We start from the raw sequence: 19,773 nt of genomic DNA, 5'->3' as shown, positions 1-19,773 counted from the left end.
ACTAGGCATGACTTTCCATATATATTTGAATTAGATTGTTCAAAACTGGTGTAACAGTTGGGGCGGTCGGGGGTCTTGAACTTGTGGCAGCTTACACGTCCTTTCGTCCCGGAAGATCCACACATTTAGCAGCATGTTCGGGAATCCCCCCCCCCCCCCCCCCCCCCTTTGAGTGTTTGACCAACCCGTCCCTAAACACAACACGGATTCAGGGTAGGTTGGTCTCGCATCTCAGCGGCTCGTCGCTCAGGATGGATCTCAAACTTTTCTTGTCGCTGTTTATTCTCCTTTTTGCTGCCAATCACGTCTCTGGAGAAAACGTAAACGCGGGAGACTCCGTAAACCTGACGGCGTATAAAAGCTGCGCAGATGGCGACGGGTTCAAGCTGACTACCCGGGATAACTCAGTGACGGTGGCCACACTTGTTGGCGGCGTCTGGAGGCCGGAGGAAATTTATGAAGGTCGGATTGAGCACCTCTCGGCCTCCTCTGTCTGCCTCAGCCGTGTCAACTTCAACGACCGCGGGGCGTTTGAGTTCGTCTGCGGCGGCAACGACGACTCGCCGTCCGTCACCCAGCTGACGGTGGTCGTTCCTTACGACATGGCTGTGAGTGATGGAGGAGCGGCTCTCCTCCCCTGCCATGCCTCCACTGACGGCGACACACAGAAGGTGAGATGGGAAAGAAACGGGGAACTCGTGCTCGAGCTGGATCGCTTCTCCGGCCGGGTCTCACACGGACCGGGATTTGAAGGAAGAGGGTCCGTGCCTCCCGACTGGAAGTCGACGGGAAACTTGTCGCTGACTCTGGAGAGGGTCCAGCACGAGGACGAGGGTCAGTTCACCTGCTACATCATCTCTAAAGACGGAAAGACGAAGATGGGGGAGCCCCCTGCCGTGAGGATGAGGGTCAACGAGAGAAAGCAGACCACCGGCCCACCGCCGTCTGTGAGTGTGTCCCCCTTCTCAAACAGCTCACCTGCGACATTTATAATCACGTGACATGTCAGTCCCACCTGGTCTGAATCTAACTGCTGTGTTTTCTGTCTGTCTCGTCCCTCTGCAGCAGACTCCGGGACCCCCTGGAATGAGCACGGGACTCACCGTCAGCATCGTATTCAACGTGATTTTGGGTTTTTTGGTTTTTTTGTTACTTTTGGTTTTGTGCCTCAAATCTAGAAGACGTCAGACACGTAGAACAGCTCGATCAGCTGGGAGAGAGGGGGCACCTGAGAGAGATGTGGAGGACGAACTTGTCCCTCACAGTAGAGTCACTCTTTCTCAGGTTAGTGGAGCTTAACTCCAGTCGTTCACTCAAACTGAGTGTTTTAAATTATGACGACCTTCAAACATTTGTTGTTACTGACTGTATGAATTAACAGCATCTATGCAGACCAACACAGGCCTTATTCCCACACACTTCTCTCCTCCCGTTTCAATGATTTCCTGTAAATCTTTCGTATTTTCTCCTTTCTACAAGAAGTTCTGACAGTTGTGAAATAGATTTTAGGCAGAAGTGAGTGGATTTATCCTCATGGCATCACTTGTCAGTCGACTCTCTCCGAAGCTCCAGTGGAGAGTAAAGTGTCATTGATGTGTACATATCCTAAATAAACTGCTGCTGAGTGTGTTTGAGCCTCTGTGTCTTCATTCCTGTCATGTGATCCTGCAGATGTTCACTGTCTGCACTCACTTCATGGAGGAGCACTTCATCCTGCTGCTCTCATGTTTGACAGCAGCTGGACGTTTTAGGATTCACCGTGTCTGAAATAAAGGAGGTGAATCTCTGCGTGGTTTCCTCTGAAATGACCAGTTGTTGCTCCGCTCTTCTCCACAGTCTGCTGCTCCTCCTCTGGACCTTCATGTCAGCAGCAGCAGGAACCGGTGGCTCAAACCTTATTTATTCACACAATTACAATGTCGATTTATTCGTTAGAGAACCGTCCATTTACTAAAGGTTTGGAGGAATAAGCCAAAAAGCAAAAGAGGCACTCAGCGTTCCTGTCAGGAAAAACAAAAGTCATTAAAAACAGCATCAAGACTTGATTTAAAAATAAAAAACACCTTAAGAAAGTCAAACATTTGCCTGATGCTTGATGTTTCTCTGTGGGAAAGTGAGAAAAGGCCTCGGCGAGCTGCGCATGCGCACTAACGAAGGACTGTTCATTTGCATGAGAGGATGGAGGGACGACTCAGTGCGTCATGTCTGAAATCAGGTCAGATGATCAAGGAAAGTCGCAACAAGTATTTTTACTGCAGCCAGCAGCGCTCTGAGACAATACCTGAGCTGCAGATTTAATGATCAGAGTGACTGTACACAAAACCTCTTCTGCTTATTCAATATCATCAGAATAATTTAGGTTGCTTCTTAAAATGATAAGTTATATTTCAGTAATTTCACAGCAGCTTTCTGAGATTTCTCATTACAAACAACAAACATTTCATTAGCAGTTGTACGGTAGCCGTTATCTTATCTTATCTTATCTTATCCCTTTGTCACAGAGTGATTTAGCTGTTTGCAGACTGAGGAGTCTGCTGAGGGTTTGTGTTGATTAAAAGACGATTATTGAAAGAGAGACTGGAGCTAGCAGCTAAGAAAATGGAGCCCCAGCTTGATTTTCTGTGTGATATTCAGCGGTGCACGCAGAGAAGAGCAGCGGCATCAAATGAAAAGACCCAAAGTGCAGAAAAAACAGACTCATCGTGTCTGAACAAACTGGACCACAAGGACGTAAATCTGCTGCAATGCAGGTTTGTCTTCAACAGTCAGGTTTTAAATAAAGCTTTTAGATTGACGCCCTGATGAAGATCACGCTGCTGCCGCCTTCATCTCTTATTATCTCGTATCTCATTCATCAAGATCAATATTCCTTTATTTGTCCCGCGAGGGGAAATTCCAGAATACAGCAGCATCAGTAAAGGTTAATATAAGAAGTGCAATGCAGATTAGAAACAAAAACAGTATATACAAAAAGAGTGAGGATTTAAATAAAAATAAAAAGAAAGAAATTGTAGAAAAAATTGTAAGAAATTGTAGATCGTATTTACAGACTGTTATGTCCATGTTTTTATTGCACAGCTTATTGTCCAGACTATTGCACTGACTGCTTGGAGCAGCTATTATTGTACAGTCTGACAGCTGCAGGGAGGAATGACCTGCGATACCACTAATTCACACTGGATTCAAGATCTGTGCCTGCACCTGTGGACAAGATGTCTCACATGATCTGAAAATGAAAATAGTATTTTTCATGCCAGCAGTATTCTTGTAATGTTGTACATAATGCAGTTTAATTATTTATCCTTTTTATTGTCATGTTGATCTTTCTGAGGCTCTTTTATACTTTGCTGGCTGTAATATTCTAATTTCCCCGACGAGGCATTAATTAGGTTTTATTTTATCTCGCTGGTTTGCTGAAGGATCTCACAGCGTTTTCTCAATTTTCCAGAGAAACATCAAGCATCAGGCAAATGTTTGACTTTTTTTTTTTTTTTTTTTGGTGTTTTTTATTTTTAAATCAAGTCTTGATGCTGTTTTTAATGACTTTTGTTTTTCCTGACAGGAACGCTGAGTGCCTCTTTTGCTTTTTGGCTTATTCCTCCAAACCTTTAGTAAATGGACGGTTCTCTAACGAATAAATTGACATTGTAATTGTGTAAATAAATAAGATTTGAGCCACCGGTTCCTGCTGCTGCTGACATGAAGGTCCAGAGGAGGAGCAGCAGACTGTGGAGAAGAGCGGAGCAACAACTGGTCATTTCAGAGGAAACCACGCAGAGATTCACCTCCTTTATTTCAGACACGGTGAATCCTAAAACGTCCAGCTGCTGTCAAACATGAGAGCAGCAGGATGAAGTGCTCCTCCATGAAGTGAGTGCAGACAGTGAACATCTGCAGGATCACATGACAGGAATGAAGACACAGAGGCTCAAACACACTCAGCAGCAGTTTATTTAGGATATGTACACATCAATGACACTTTACTCTCCACTGGAGCTTCGGAGAGAGTCGACTGACAAGTGATGCCATGAGGATAAATCCACTCACTTCTGCCTAAAATCTATTTCACAACTGTCAGAACTTCTTGTAGAAAGGATAAAATACGAAAGATTTACAGGAAATCATTGAAACGGGAGGAGAGAAGTGTGTGGGAATAAGGCCTGTGTTGGTCTGCATAGATGCTGTTAATTCATACAGTCAGTAACAACAAGCGTTTGAAGGTCGTCATAATTTAAAACACTCAGTTTGAGTGAACGACTGGAGTTAAGCTCCACTAACCTGAGAAAGAGTGACTCTACTGTGAGGGACAAGTCCCTCCTCCACATCTCTCTCAGGTGCCCCCTCTCTCCCAGCTGATCCAGCTGTTCCAGGTGTCTGAAGTCTTCTAGATTTGAGCCACAAAACCAAAAAAACCAAACACAAAAACAAAAGCAGCACGTTGAATGCGATGCTGACGGTGAGTCCCGTGTTCACTTCAGGGGGTCCCGGAGTCTGCTGCAGAGGGACGAGACAGACAGAAAACACAGCAGTTAGATTCAGACCAGGTGGGACTGACATGTCACGTGATTATAAATGTCACAGGTGAGCTGTTTGAGAAGGGGGACACACTCACAGGCGGCGGTGGGCCGGTGGTCTGCTTTCTCTCGTTGACCCTCATCCTCACGGCAGGGGGCTCCCCCCTCTTCCCCTCTCCCTTTTTAGGGATGACGTAGCAGGTGAACTGACCCTCGTCCTCGTGCCGGACCCCCTCCAGAGTCAGCGACAGGTTTCCCGTCGACTTCCAGTCGGGAGGCACGGACCCTCTTCCTTCAAATCCCGGTCCGTGTGAGACCGGGCCGGAGAAGCGATCCAGCTCGAGCACGAGTTCCCCGTTTCTTTCCCATCTCACCTTCTGTGTGTCGCCGTCAGTGGAGGCATGGCAGGGGAGGAGAGCCGCTCCTCCATCACTCACAGCCATGTCGTAAGGAACGACCACCGTCAGCTGGGTGACGGACGGCGAGTCGTCGTTGCCGCCGCAGACGAACTCAAACGCCCCGCGGTCGTTGAAGTTGACACGGCTGAGGCAGACAGAGGAGGCCGAGAGGTGCTCAATCCGACCTTCATAAACTCCCTGCGCCTTCCAGACACCGTCAACAAGTGTGGCCACCGTCACTGAGTTATCCCGGGTAGTCAGCGTGAACTCGTGTCCATCTGCGCAGCTTTTACTCGCCGTCAGTTTTACGGAGTCTCCCGCGTTTACGTTTTCTCCAAAGACGCACTTGGCAGCAAATTGAATGAGCAGCGAGAAGAGAAGTTTGAGGTCCATCCCGATCGACGAGCCGCTGGAGAGTGAAGACAAACTCCGCTGACTGCCGGGTGTGGAGGCGGAGTCGGGAAAGACGGGGGCGGGACGCCGTCGCACTTCGACAACCCTACGACCAGCCCAGCTGTTACACCCGTTTTGAACATACCTGGTGGGAAGTTTACTCACACAGAAGCTTATTTCAATTAACTTCCATCAACAAAGTGTTGCATGCAGGATGAGAAAAACATCAACAGTAAATAAACGACTGTCCCGCCTTCAGACCGCCTCCTCTAACATGAGACGATCGGTGCGCTTTTCTTTTCTCTCTACAAACAGTGAACATTTCATTCCAGCTGTACGTTAGCTGTTATTTTATCTCTGAAAAAGTCGCTCTTTGCCTCAGAGGGATTGTAGCTGTTTGCAGAGTGAACATTTGTTTTCTCCCTCTTTATTCTTGTTGTCATAGCTCTCTGTAACAACATAATGTGGGATCTTAACTTATCTTCCTAAAACAACCCTGTGAATGACGGAAGTGATAATGCACATTTTCAGCTGTCTAGTAGCTGCAGCAGCGAGTCGACCTGAAGTAACCCCTCTGTGTAAACACGACGGCTGGAGTAACACTTCCGCAGCCGCTGGGACTCAAGTGTGCTCATTCACTTCTACTCTGACCCTCTTCACTCAAAGAGGTATGAAAGAGGAACGATGACATCACGCGGTCTCAGTGTGATGTTGTGTGTTTGTGTGAACGTGTCGCTGTGTTGGATCTTGTAATGCTATGTACTGTACTACAGACGGGACCTTTATTTTAAAATACTTGGAACCGGAACTAGACAGAGCAGGGGTAAAGAAAGTTAGTTTCGACCTCGCCATGGAGCGTGGCGTTCGCGTGTGTTTGGATACGGCACTAAAGAGCCTCGTGTCCTTAATAGACCGAAGTGTCAACAGATCTAATCAGTGCGTCCTCACACAAAGGAGACAGAGCCTTTAAATCTGCCGCTCTCCGCTCAGCCATCTGTCTGTCTCTGTCTCTGTCTCTGTGTCTGTCTGTCTCTGTCTCTGTCTCTGCTCAGGTGGTGGACGTGCACCTGGCAGGCTGACACCACCAAAGACAAGATGGACTCGTTTAAGCAGTTTCGTCCAATGCAGCGCTGTGTGTTACTTCCTGCGGTGTGATTCTGTGTGTCCATCACTTCTCATGTAATGTCTGGTGCAATATCACATTCCTGTCCTCCTGTATGGACTCTGTGCTGCTACACATTTTTAACCAATAGCAAACAACACTGTACTTGAACCAGGCGCAAGTCTCCATTCTCTGTACATGTTTTTCCATTAGCAGTAACATTTTATAAACTGCTACATACTTTTTATCCAGTGTGCAGTACTGAATAACGCTGTTCTCCCATGTGCAGAATGTTTGTGTACAGAGTTTTTATTTATTCTTATTTTTCTACTGCTGCTGCCTGTAACTCCCAAATTTCCCCTATGGGGGATTAATAAAGTCTTATCTTATCTTATCTTATCTTATTTTGTGGACAAAAAGACAGAAGTGTGAGACAGGTGTGTGTTGGTGGCTTTGTATGTCCACAGTGTTGGACAAGGAAGGAAGGAGAGGAGACAGACAGACAGACAGACAGACAGACAGACAGACACAGAGGGAGATAAAGACAGACAGAGATGCAGAGATAGACAGACATAGAGACAGAGACTGGGAGAGACAGAGAGAGATAGAGACAGACAGACCGATCGAGACAGAGAGACGGGGAGAGGGACAGACAGACAGACAGACAGACATAAAGAGACAGATAGAGAGTAAGACAGAGACAGACTGTCACTGTGCAGGGACTGTGTGACTGTCTCATTTGAAATGTGTGAGCGTGGACATGTTGGTGTCCGACCTTTGTCCTCCACCCTCTCCACCCAGCGTCTCTGCATACAGTCTGTCCACTCGGCTGACCCCTGATCAGCAGAGGAGCCAAACGCCGCTTAAAGCCGAGCTTACAGCTGAACCTGACTCTGCAGCCTGAACCGTTAGCATGAACGCTAACTACTGTAACTGTTATGACAGCAGCTACTGAAGTGAGTCCGCACGCGGGCGCACACCCTGAGCGCGTGCTTTGTGTGCGCGCTTCCTGGTGAGTCAACAGATAAGGGTACCAGCAGCCCTGCAAGGGTGGGAAGCTGAGACGAAGACGAAGCTCAGGATCTCAGTCGAAGTGGAAAATTACCATAAAAAAAAAAAATGCAGGAAGGCTGATTGAGGGATTGAAACTACGACGGTCAAACCAAAAAGCTGCAGCCGCTCAGCAGCAACATGACCTGTGAGTCATATTAGGCTGGAAGACAGAAGTCCAATAAGTCTCCAATTAACATTAAGTTATGTGCCCCTCTGACGCCCCCGGCCCATATTCAGCTCTCAGTTTCAATCTTTCTCTTCAACTCCAACGCTGTAGAGAATGAAACGGCTCGGCTTTGGGTTTTTTTTGTTTTTTTTTTTGTGGACATTTTACACATTGAATCCCTCCACATGAGTTCACCTTGTGCTTTCTGTCACTCCTGCAGCAGCTTTTTCATGCAAAATGTTCCTGCAGTGAGTTCTGCAGCAGATCAGCCTCCCAAACGCCTGCAGCAGCTAACGGTTCATCATGTCAGATAAGCTCACCGGTCGGCAGATTAGGCCTGTTTGGTCTGTCAACACACTCTGCTGTGTTTGAACAAGGAGCCTGGCGGGAGTCCAGTGAAAAGTGTCCTGTTGTTGTTGGCTGTTGAGTAGATACTTCCTTCAGGGCTCACCGCTGCTGGAGGGAAGATGTGATTTTTCTGTTTGGTGTCAGCGGTGGAAGTCATGTAACAGTAGGTATTCCCCTGAATCTGTGGGAATGGATTTAAAGTCAGAGACACAAGCAACATCTCATTGCTCCACTTCCTGAACGGAGTCAGACTTTTCTTCTGAGCTGTTGAAAAAAAACAAGAAATGAGGGGAAACGTTTGAGGAAGAAGAAGAAGAGTCACTGTTAAAGCTTCAATGATGCTGGAGCCTCAACATTAGGCAACATGAAGCCTGTTTCATTAAGGTGTGATGCTCAGTGGTGGAAGAAGTAGCCCATTACCTCTTTTTTAAGCAAAAACTGCAAAAATAAGCTGTCACAAGTAAAAGTCTTGTATTAGCCTGTTGTGTGTTATTATTATAAACTGATCATTTATTTCATCCGTCAAGCTAAATGGAGAAAACAGGACAATATTTGTCTCTGAAATGCTGTGAAACAGGAGGAGAAAGTGGTTTAAAATGGAAATACTCAAGTAAAGTTATACTTCAGTACATGCAGGCTACTAAATCACTGCGCTCTTCATTTCTGCATTATGTATGATGGAATATATGTGAAAACAATTATCTAAAAACAGCCGGCAGTCACGAAAGGACGCAATTTAAGCCCTCCTGGCGTTGGCACACCGTCAGTTTACGTCCTCTAGAAGTGTTTGTTTTAGCCACTGACAGGCTCAGATTGTTATACTAAGTGTCTGACAGCATTATGGGAAGGATCCCCGCAGAGACACGTTCATTAAAGAGTAACATCAGGTGTGTTTAACCAGAAACAGATGTTAAATATCGCTCTGGCCAAAGCCACCAAACTCCATTCACAAAACGAGCAATTTAAGGATTGTCAGACACACCTCATGCTGATAGGCGGTTTGCCCGCACAAACAGCTCGTGAGCTACAAGCCGGCTTCATTTGAATCAATCCAATCTGGGCACCTCCTCAAACCCGCAACAGCAGATATGATGAAAGCTGTGAGAAACACGAGAGCGGCAGAGGGTGAAGAGGAGAGTCTGCATCAGGCTGCAGGAGTGGATGAAGAAGGCTGTTTTCTATTTTTATCCAGCCGCAGTGTTTCCTGTATACATAGCAGGAAATCAGAAGGTCTGATTGTGAAGCCCTAAAATGGAAGCAGCGGGTTCACTTTGTGAACACAGGATTGGATAAAGGATGTTACTGCACGCTATTAAACTTTTATTTGCAGAGTTCCAGCTTGTTTAGAATCGAGGCTGTACGTTGACTTTGTCATCAATATGATTTTGGTTGCTTAAAAAGAATTCATGTGACTTTCAGATGAGATCAGTGTCTCTGTCACAAATAAAAGGCCATCGATCGGCCTGAAAGTCAGGTTTTGAGGTTTTCTTCAGTTTCAGTTCCATCCATCAATGGCTGTCTCTACATCCATAAATGCACTTAAAAACAGGAACCGCTACAGGATGGTGTCAGTGGTGCAAGTGTGCCAAAATCAGCAGAGCTCAGTGAATCCATAAACTTCCTGTTGATTATTTTATATTTCAGGAAGTGTCCAAAACTCAAAGGGTGGTGCTTCCTGTCTTACTGCTTGGATGACTCACCTGAATGGAGTCATCTGAAGTTTATTACACTCGGTTTATCGGCCATGCAGGAAACTGAGTGTGCCTGACCCTCACACACTCCTGGAAGTCACATCTGAGGAGCTGCGTGGGCAGAAACGAGGCTCAGGGGAGCGCCGGATAGATTTAAAGGCCTTTAAATATCAGGAGAAAATACAAACACGAGCCCCTGAAGACACCTAACAGGGTCAATGAAGACATTTTGTTTCTAAAAAATGATTTTTTAAGGCCACTCTTTAGGAAGTTGAATGCACTGATCAGCAGAGACAACACGGCTTCTCCTCTTGATTAGAATCACACACACGTGTGATTTTATTCATTTTCCACATTAAATAAGGATTTACTTCAAATGTGTTATTGTACACTGAAAATCAACAGTGGAAAAGCAACGACAGGTAAAATCTACATGGTTTACAAGGACGCTAAGTTCAAATGAACATACAGCAAAACAAGTCAGAATCATTAACAGGATCGTAATCCTTCAGTTTAGGAGCCTTGTGCCTAAATATGATGTTTCCAACAACACGGCAGATTTGAACGCAGCATGCTTCTGGCGGGAATGTCTGAATGAGCCGCTGGGAAACGTGAAACTTTCTCTCCAAAGGCACGCAGTCAAGGTGCTTCTCCATCAGTGTCCATACATCAAACCTGCACAACCTCGGCCAATCGGCTTTCAGTTAACACGGAGGCGGAATAAGAGATCACATGACAAAGGCGGGGTTGGCAAAGAGGGCGAGGGTGCAGGATTTTAACAGAACAAACAGCACATGAATACAGAGCATATCTGATAAATAACAAGTGAAAGGTCGGACACATAAGAAAATAAGATACAAAAACATTGGCAATATACAGCTTGTAACAGAGCGTGAAGGAAATGACGTTTAACTGCATGAAACACACAAGTTTTCGTTTTCAAAAGCAGCGTTAACCTTCATCTCGCTTTAAAGGGGACGCAAAGTGGAACAAGAGCAACGTGTTGTTAATGAGAGCCAGCGGTCAGAGGAAGACCGCCGGGCTCCTCCCGGTCATCACCTCCGGCTTGTTCTTTGAGTGTTTTTCTAACTGAGAAGGTGAGTTTTGTTCTTCTGGGTCGTTTGTTTTTACTAACAATACACTACAATGTTTCCCTGTCTAACAAACCAAGAAAAAAAGACGAGATCTGGGCTGCAAATCAACAAAAATCTGGACTTGTGTTCTGGTACAGACACGGCTGTGAGCACAACTTCACTGGTTTATGTTAGTACCCCACGCGTCTTCTGTCCCGCCCCTCAGTGCACCAGCTCCAGCTGGCTGGTGGAGAAAGGCAGGACCCCGCTGACGTAGTAGGCGATCCCCAGGGAGAGGAGAGCGATGACGACCAGCAGCAGCAGGACCCTCCAGAAGCCCAGATCCTCCACGAACTCCTGCCAGGTGGTCCTGAAGCTGGACAGGACGCCCTCGCTGCTCTGCAGGTTGGGGTTGAGTAGAGAGTGACTCTCCATGGCGCTGAGACAGACAGGCAGACAGACAGAGGACAACACCGTCACTCCTCCAAAGAGTTCGCTGTGACTTCGTTTGCTCAAACTTTTATGTCCAAGTAAAGGAAACAATTATCTAAAAACAGTTTCCAGTATTGAATGAGAGCGCGGCAGCTGCCAGCCATGAAACTCCTGCCGTTGGCACACCGTCAGTTTCCGTCCTCTAAAAGTGTTTGTTTTTGCCACTGACAGGCTCAGATTGTTATAGTTAGTGTCTGATTATGGGAAGGATACCCGTCAATCATCAGACCTGTGAACCGACCCGTTACCCGTGATTACATGCACTAAATAGCCAACAACAGACGGTCTCTCACTTAAAAAAAAAAACATTTTATTTTTTCAAGCCTGTTTTAACACAAGATGACAGCAGCCTTCATTAACGCTCTCAGCGAAGTCTTACAGTAGTAGACCGACTAGTCACACACAGACGCACCACTAATTCATATTCACCGCTTGCTGACTTGGCTCGTATCTCCTTCTCCTCCATGCTGTTTTTGTTGTTATTTCCGCGCACACACGCGCTGCTGCCGGGGTGTGTTTATGTACTGGAGGTCAGAGTGCGTGCTGTGCCGTGCGCAGCGTCTTTGCTGCGTCATGCTGCTTGAAACTAGTGATTTTCATGACACAATAAAATGTTACCCGCCCGCTTTTGGTTCCGTTCCGCCCGTGCCCGTAAAATTATAAATGCATATTTTCCACCCGTTTGTACCCGTCAATTGCGGGTACCCGTCGGATATCCGTGGGTACCCGGCCCGTTGCAGGACTCTAACGCGCAGAGACACGTTTATTAAAGAGTAACATCAGGTGTGTTTAACCAGAAACAGATGTTTAATATCGCTCCGGCCAAAGCCACCAAACTCCATTCACAAAACGAGCAATTTTAGGATCGTCAAACGCACCTCATGCTAATAGGTGGTTTGAGGGCTATGGGGCGGCAGGATTGGACTGGCTGTGGGAGGTGACGTCACAGCAGGTCAGTGAGGCGCCAACAGGGACGACTCGGTCTTATTGTCGAGAAAAAGGCAGCATCTCGTCTGTGAGGACGTTCTGGGTTTTAACCAGAGGCCAAAAGGTGAGTCTGGGGATCTTTCACAGTCTATCTGCGAGCTTTGAAAAAGATGTGCCAGTGAACAACCCTTTTAAAAGGTGTGTCCGTGCAGCCTTCATACCACAATATCACAAGCACAGGGCAACGTTGTGGCATGCAGGCGGGTGGAGAGCGGAGAGGTGGAGTGTCACACTCTGCCAGAGGAAAATGAGTGGATTCCTGTTCACCACTGCTCTGACTGTGTGATGGGATTATTAGCAGCGCAGCACATCAGGGTTAATTTTGCCCGAAATGCTTTGAGTTTTAGTTCAGGCAGTGTGTCATTATCCATTGTTTCCTTCCTGCTGGTATCTTTGCGGCTGAATGACTTCCAGTCTTTCCTAAATTAAAACTTGTGTCACATTAGCTGCAGGGAGGGGCACCAAGTTGAACCAGGGGCAGGAAGTTGAACCACAGGCAGGAAGTTGAGAAAACATCTCCCTTTTGAAGCCACAGCGTGTGCCTCCACCACCCACACACACACGCACACTCACCTCTCGCTGTCGGCCATTTGCATGGTCTCCAGTTTGGAGTGGGGGCCTCTGTTGAAGCCTTTCACCTCCTGCTCCTCCAGCCCCTCCAGCAGACGAATGGCGTCCTTGTTGACGCCGCGTCTCTTGGCCAGAACCAGAGGGGTCGATCCGTTGTGGTTGCTGTCGTGCGAGACAAAGACAGCGCTGTTAGACCAGGAGTCCAGGAGCGGGAAAGGAAACATTAGGTCGCTCTTTGTCAGGAGGAAACCGCATTTCTCACTCTCACACACACACACACACACACACACACACACACACACACACAAACACACACACACAGCTCAAACGAGGTGCAGAGCTTTAAAGAGCAGGGCCAAACTACGCTGCACGTAAAGACACAGACTTTCTCAGATTCAACATAAATCCATCTGTACTGCACTAAGCAGGGAACAAATGACTCATCAGAGGCCAGATATTATCAGTGTTCTCCACCGCTTCGTTTTTTTCTGCTGAAGGGGGAACGTGTCCCCTCACCCAGCTTCAGCCTTGAAATTACCACCGTGGGAATTTTGAGTCACCGCAGAGAAACACACTGTATACTGACACCAATGAAGCATCTTGTGTGGTTTCAGTCTGGCAGCTCAAAAGGATATTCACACATGCCTGTGTGGTTTGAACCAAACCAAAATAACTGCTGGACGCAACAGGCTCCCATTGCTGCGGGCACTGTGGGAAATATTGTTTTGATTAGCGCGGTAACGCCAAAGACTAGCAGCACATTATGGAGGAGCCCAGAGAGAGGAGGAGAGGAGAGCAAATGTCTTCTGCAGATTTGGGCAGACGACAACATAAAAAGTATGCTGGAAAACACAGAAAAATGCTGACTCATTTCATACATTCAGTACCAGGATGGGGAAGAGGTTCGAGCGTTACCCCGCCCCCGACCGTTTTGTCCAATGACTGAACGATCTTTGAACACCTGTGGGTTTGTTACACCAAAGCAAAACAGAAACACTGTATTTTGGTCTGAACCGAAGACAGCGGAACAAAGGACTTTCCTGGTCCGACTACGCCCTGACAGTGAGCTTTATGTGAGCGAATGCACGGCAGCTCGAGTTGACGATGACACAACACCCGTGCTTCTGTTAACCTTAACCAAGACAGTATGTGTCATCGTTATCTTTATTAGGGCTATTATCAAGACGGCCACAGTTCTCAATCATCACTTTCAAAGATTAAAGAAGGTTCCAGACCTCTGCAGGCTTTGCTCTGCGGGACACACCACCACAGCGCTGCATGGAGACTTCAGAGGGGAGACGGTGCCTCTGAGGACGAGGAGGAGATGACTCAGATAAACCCCTCTGGGCACACACTCTCTCTCCGGCACTCAGTCTGAGTCCCAGAACAAAGAGCCTTTTTTTTAAATTTATTTATTTATTTATTTTTTAGCAGCTTCAAAGGCAGAAGTTTCTTTGTTAGAGGAATCGGGGTCATTGATGTGAGCAGTTAGAATCACGTGAGGATTTGCTGCATGAGCTGCAGCCCTCCATCATACGCACATGTAAAATTTAGGTTTTCCAAAATGAATTTTAAGAGAGCTGTGAAGTTGTCACATATGGCAGAGCAGTAATCCAGCTGGCAGGTGAAATCTGTGGATCTTCTGGTGTAAAACAAACCAACTGTGGGCTCACAACAGCCCCACAATCAAGAAATGACGCAGGCCTAAACTGCTACGTGCAAAAACAAATATTTATATATAAAACAAAGGGAATTTTATCTTTCAGGAGGAGACAGACTCTGATGCCCATAACCAGACCTAAAGCTCAAACAGAAGTGACCCCTGGCTCACATGGATCAGGGGCACTGAGATCGGGCGGGACTGATGTCTGTGAGGGTTCAGAACTTTAACTGTACGTTCAGACCAAAAGAGGCAAAAGAGGCAACAGAGGCAAGGACGCCGGAAGTTAATACATTTTCAATGAGAGCCCGGTGTCCTGAGCGGCCAAAGCGTAGCCGCCGCCAGCCGCGCGTCTAGAGCGTCCAAAGCGGCACCAGATGAAAAGTTGAACCTCGGTTAACTTTATGGTAATTAGCTATGACGCGGTTCAGCGGCAACCGGCGGCAACGAGTCAGAGTAGAGGTGTCCTTCGCTCGAGCGGGCCCCAAAGAACAACGCATGTAACTTTGGTTCCTAGTTCCGTCATGGATGCCGAGAAATTGATCACTTGTGTCGATATGATTTTGAGGGTTAAACGCGCATATTTATAGTCGTCACAGACCATGTTGATGATACAATAATAACAATTATGAGCGGGAGTTAATTTAATTCGCTAACCGCCTTACCCCATTTTCCCCGTTCTTCCAAAAAAGGAACACTCTTTGGCCACACACACACACACACACACACACACACACGAACTTGACGAACTTGTATGACACCAAACGAAAGACAAGCAGACAACACCACATGCGTAATTGTGCACAGAGATGCTGCAGCTGAGACGTAAGGAGCACGCATTTGCACCCGTGTGTGTGTGTGTGTGTGTGTGTGTGTGTGTGTGTGTGTTCTATAGGCCTAAAGAAAATTACCCCGGAGCCGGAAAACATAACAATCTTGTGGCCAAAGAGCGTTTTACTTTTTTGGAAGAACGGGGAAAAATGGGGCGAGGCGGTTATGACATTAAATTAACTCCCGCTCATAATTGTTATTATTGTATCATTAACATGGTCATTAACACGGCGGCATGGTCAAAATCATATGGACTCATCATGGATTTGGATGACATCGCTGTGATGTGTGCTGCTGCCTGCCTGTACACCCGAAGAAGACGCTTGAAAAAAAAAAAGCACTTTTCACTGCACACATCAAGATATTTTTGCTCTATTTAAATGTCAGTTAGTTGATAAAATGCTTTGTTGTGCAATGTGTCATCTCATTCAGATGAAGCAAGAAAGGCTTGCATGCCCAGGGTCCGTCTTTGCCACAGAATTTTAGTATATTTCAAAGTTGTAAAAGTTTGATGTTGTGGTGGGTAAATCATAATGCCCTTTGTTAATAGCTTCCTCCTCAATACGCCAATCCGCTCGTGACTAGATGGTGATTTTGATTTATGTTCATGCTCTGAGATTTTTTTTTTTCTGTATTTAATGGCACACAAAACCTCCTATGCAACTAGGCATGCTTTAAACTGAAGGTGAACAACAGCAAGCAGCACTATGCCGCTGTCAAGAAGTCTGCTTTGCGGCTCCTTTAAATGACTAGCGCGATTTAACTTTGACGTCAGTCACGTGAAGAGCGACCAAAGCGGCTAAAATATTTTGCCGCTTTGGAAGCTGTCCTGTTTCTCGCGCAGCCTCGGCCTCTGCCAGTCACTGTGTCAACAACAAGTAACAGCACACGCTGGTTTTCAGGCATGTCCTGGCGATCACTGGAGTTTAAGATACAAAGGAAGCGTCTGGATGTGTTTCTGCCAGGAGATAAGCCCACATGGTGTTAAAGGCTGACAGAAACCAAAGACGTGAGTCCCTGTGGTCTCACTGTGCTGAAAGAACAGATTTAACTCAGCAGCAGAGACATTTTCCCTCCTTTACAGGATCCGTAAGCAAACAGTAACCGATCTAATCTGACTTATCTGCTTTAACACAATTATCCTCATTGGGTTGGAAGCTGACTGAAAGCTCAAGGGAGAAGAAAACACACAGCACACATTAATGTCCCTCCAGCGAGCTATGTATGGGTTTCTTCCTCTGCTGCACACCAGGCCAGACGTGTCAGCTGGGACAGATTACAGGAGGTTTCTCTGCCGCTGTCTCAATCTAAAGGTTTTGCCTGAAACGTGCCTGCTCTCACTTCCAAGGTCATCATAGGTCTAGTTCTGTCTGAGCAATTCAAACCCCGAAGATATTCAGTTTATTATTATATTATATTATTATTATATTAAGGACGTTGCACAGTCCACTCAGAGCCTCCCCTGTGCCCAGATAAAGCTGTGCTGCATGTCTGTTATGAGTAACATCAAAGGGTGCATTTAGAGTCTTTGCTTTGACAACCAGGATGTGACAACTTTAGGAAACCTGGTTAGTTACATCCTGCACACACACGATCATAACAGTGGGTCTGAGTTTTCTGGAGTTTCTGAGCAAACCTCCATAGACTCCCCTCACTCCACACAGACTGGCTCAGTGTCAGTGCGGCAACAGTAACAGGACGGGTTCAACAAAGAGGATGGCTGGTGGTGCAGCGCAGTAAAACTATGCACAAGAACGTGACATGGAAAATATTTCGGGTGGGGTTTAAACCCAACATCCACCCTCTGACTGCGTCTTTGATAAGTGTGCTATGACTTCAATGGTAAAAAATGAACAGTTGGGGATGCAGTTCAGTTCAGTTCAGATCTTTTTTTAACCTTTTATAATAAATGCTTCATAAAGCACTTTTTATAGCAAATGCATAAAGTGATTTATAGAGAAAAACAAAAGCAAATGCAAACACAAGATGAGCTCCTCAAACAGTTAAAAGCTCAGGAGAGGAGAAACTTGCAGGGGCAGAAAGATAAAATCCCACCAAGCATTAGATTTCTTACCAGATATCAATCTTCAGTCCATTGGAAACCAGGAACTGTATTGTATCCACGTGGCCACAAAGATGCAGCGCTGTGTTTCCTTGATAATCCGTCGCCAACAGATCGGCCCCGAACTTGTGGAGGAGGCGGCATATGTCCACATTCCCTCGGGCGGCGGCTAAGTGCAGCCCGGTGCGGCCCCGGTTGTCGCGGATGTTGGGGTCGCATCCCGTCTCGAGGAGCCTCTTGGCGAAAGGCAGGTCTCCATCGATGCAGGCCTGCAGCAGAGGCACGTTGGTCTGCGACGAATCGTTGATGAAGACATAGGACATGTCCGAGTGGGTGTCAGAAAATTCCAGCGTACCTGCATCGACGATCAGAGAGGGAAAACAGGAGAAGTTACCAGCTGATCAGCAGACCTGCAGAAGGGCTCAGGGAGGAAGTACATAAAGTAAATCCATTTGAAATGATGTGAAAATATCTGAGCAGCTGTCTCAGCAGACAGCGCAGAGCTGGACAGAGTTACAAAGCCTGTTTGACAAGAGCAGGTACAGTAAACAGGACCCTTAGACTCCAGCAGCACCTCGACTGGGCTCACAGAGGCTCTTACCATATATCGGAAAATACTGAGAACCCTGAACCATCAAATTCAAGGTTAAGATACAAAAGGCTCCTCAGTGGTTCAGTGACATACGGGCGTCTGGGTTCAAAGTACATGTAAATATATGGCCGGGGAGTCCGCCTACTTTTGATCATATCTTGTGTTTTATGAGTGTTAAATGTTGCACCATTTGAATAAATCTGATATCTCTCTGTAAACACTTAACTGACCACATGAGAGCAACCTCTTGGTCATACACAGGGACATGTCTGATGTCTCTGGCTGTCTCGGTCTGATCCAGGTTTGTTGAGGATTCAGCGCTGAAGGGACACAGCGATGCCAGATCTGCTGTTCTGTGGATGAACTTTGACCTTAATATTTAACGTGATGATAAACCAACGCGCACCCTTTATCTGCAGTAATCCCAAATATTCTGGTTCAATTGGTCAAAATGACAAATCAAGACTCTGATAACTGATTTCTGAGTCTGACAGGACAAACAGATGTGTCCCTGAACAGACTCCACACTCATCATTCGGTTCATCTGTGCATCTCGTTTTAATTATTAAGACGGTAAATAAGAATAAAATGCTGTATTTGGTTTTTCATGGTCTTCTTTTGTTTGTTATCTTCTAATAATCCCTGTCATCTGAAAATACAACGCATGTAAAACGTTTACACTGTGTAAGCGACACACTAAACATCGTTTATTCCCGGACGTTTCTAGAAATCACTTTTGAGGAAAATCAGCACAGCTAACGTTAACGTTTCATGTTTGTGTTGGTAAATGATTGCTAACGTTGCAAAGCTAACTGCAACTGCAACGGATGTAGCATTAATTAGCTTGCAGCGACAAACACGGCAGCAACATGAAATCACAACGACACATTTATTATCTTCATGACATATTCCACTCTTAACATGCTACGACTTCACATTTTGCACCAGAATTAAACGCCAGCAGGTGACAGAAAAGCTAGCTAAGAAGCTAGCGGGGCTAACTAAGGATAGCTAAGAAGCTAATGTTTTTACACACAGCTGAAACAGATTAACATGCGATTTATTAACTGCAGGAAGGGCCACGCGACATAAAATCGCGATTTATGCGCTTTGTCGGCTGCCAGTGCCATAACTCACCTGTTAATATGACCCAAATCAGAAGAAAAAACAAACTTCGCTTTCCTTCGAGCTAACGTTACTAGCTGCGTTGTTGTGATGCTAGCGTCTTCTTCTCTGAGTTTAAAGGTGCGCACCGCCACCTACTGTGTCGGATGGTGTAATTACATTCGATCGTTTCAATGCAGAGCAAGAAAACTACTCTTCCTCTCTTTTCTGCGGGGCGATATTAGAGCTTTTGTCGCCATCCAATATGCCCCATTAATTTGAAAAATCCTCTAGATCAGCTCAATATATCGTCTGATCAATATTAATGTAAACTACTTAGACAGTTGTGTTTAATAAAGCACTTCAACAGCTGCTTCTGTCTGGTCTGTACATACAACGGTGAAAGAAGCAGTCAAGCCTTTTTCTGAAGTACTACTAATAATAATAATACTAATGCATTGATGTGAAAACAGGATTTTACTCTTTAAGTTGAAGCTCATTTTGAACCGTTTTGCATATGACTGCAATTATTGATTCTTTTCATTATGGATTCATCTGATTATTTTCTCCATTATTCATTTTTCCCCACAGTGACACCTTCAGAAACAGTCCAAAATTCAAAATTATCAAAACTAAATCAGAATTAGAAAATTAGAAGGAGAAACAGCAAATTATGACATGTGAGAAGCTGGAACCATGAAATGTTTTTGCATGACTTCTCTAAATAGTTGCCAGTT

The 19,773-nt window shown here is 46.0% G+C and overlaps 3 protein-coding genes across 5 annotated transcripts; 1 reads left to right on the top strand and 2 right to left on the bottom strand.

Annotated features, from left to right (window-relative positions):
• The first annotated feature begins 250 nt into the window (after positions 1-250).
• Positions 251-1,611, top strand: LOC143317236 (uncharacterized). Of its 2 annotated transcripts, none has more exons than XM_076725288.1 (2): positions 251-947; positions 1,069-1,611. In XM_076725288.1, exons 1-2 carry the CDS (start codon positions 252-254, stop codon positions 1,297-1,299), a joined length of 927 nt encoding a protein of 308 aa, XP_076581403.1. In that variant the 5' UTR covers position 251; the 3' UTR covers positions 1,300-1,611. The 2 variants fall into 2 exon arrangements, with proteins under 2 accessions (XP_076581403.1, XP_076581402.1); XM_076725287.1 differs by having other exon boundaries at positions 1,066-1,611.
• LOC143317238 (uncharacterized) lies at positions 1,295-5,312 on the bottom strand. 2 transcript variants are annotated; one of them, XM_076725290.1, is made up of 3 exons: positions 4,613-5,312; positions 4,259-4,494; positions 1,295-1,318 (listed from the first exon to the last, which is right to left on the bottom strand). In XM_076725290.1, the coding sequence occupies exons 1-2, from the start codon at positions 5,303-5,305 to the stop codon at positions 4,264-4,266; spliced, it is 924 nt and encodes a 307-aa protein (XP_076581405.1). In that variant the 5' UTR covers positions 5,306-5,312; the 3' UTR covers positions 1,295-1,318; positions 4,259-4,263. The 2 variants fall into 2 exon arrangements, with proteins under 2 accessions (XP_076581405.1, XP_076581404.1); XM_076725289.1 differs by lacking the exon at positions 1,295-1,318 and having other exon boundaries at positions 3,974-4,494.
• Positions 5,313-9,976: 4,664 nt separating this feature from the next.
• Positions 9,977-19,197, bottom strand: ankrd46b (ankyrin repeat domain 46b). The gene is made up of 4 exons (XM_076725494.1): positions 19,070-19,197; positions 17,353-17,695; positions 12,791-12,949; positions 9,977-11,177 (listed from the first exon to the last, which is right to left on the bottom strand). The coding sequence occupies exons 2-4, from the start codon at positions 17,661-17,663 to the stop codon at positions 10,961-10,963; spliced, it is 687 nt and encodes a 228-aa protein (XP_076581609.1). The 5' UTR covers positions 17,664-17,695; positions 19,070-19,197; the 3' UTR covers positions 9,977-10,960.
• Positions 19,198-19,773: the final 576 nt, after the last annotated feature.

The sequence above is a fragment of the Chaetodon auriga genome, chromosome 24, assembly GCF_051107435.1.
Source record: "Chaetodon auriga isolate fChaAug3 chromosome 24, fChaAug3.hap1, whole genome shotgun sequence".
Lineage (NCBI taxonomy): Eukaryota > Metazoa > Chordata > Actinopteri > Chaetodontiformes > Chaetodontidae > Chaetodon > Chaetodon auriga.
The sequence above is the reverse complement of the archived record's forward strand: the minus strand, read 5'-3'. Positions and strand labels throughout refer to the sequence as shown.

Coding starts and splice junctions, on each gene's coding strand:
- LOC143317236 (XM_076725287.1), top strand. CDS start 252: ATGGATCTCAAACTTTTCTTGTCGCTGTTTATTCTCCTTTTTGCTGCC. Junction 948..1,065: donor CCACCGGCCCACCGCCGTCT/GTGAGTGTGTCC, acceptor GTCCCTCTGCAG/CAGACTCCGGGACCCCCTGG.
- LOC143317238 (XM_076725290.1), bottom strand. CDS start 5,305: ATGGACCTCAAACTTCTCTTCTCGCTGCTCATTCAATTTGCTGCCAAG. Junction 4,495..4,612: donor CCACCGGCCCACCGCCGCCT/GTGAGTGTGTCC, acceptor GTCCCTCTGCAG/CAGACTCCGGGACCCCCTGA.
- ankrd46b (XM_076725494.1), bottom strand. CDS start 17,663: ATGTCCTATGTCTTCATCAACGATTCGTCGCAGACCAACGTGCCTCTG. Junction 12,950..17,352: donor GGACTGAAGATTGATATCTG/GTAAGAAATCTA, acceptor CTCGCACGACAG/CAACCACAACGGATCGACCC. Junction 11,178..12,790: donor CAAATGGCCGACAGCGAGAG/GTGAGTGTGCGT, acceptor TGTCTGTCTCAG/CGCCATGGAGAGTCACTCTC.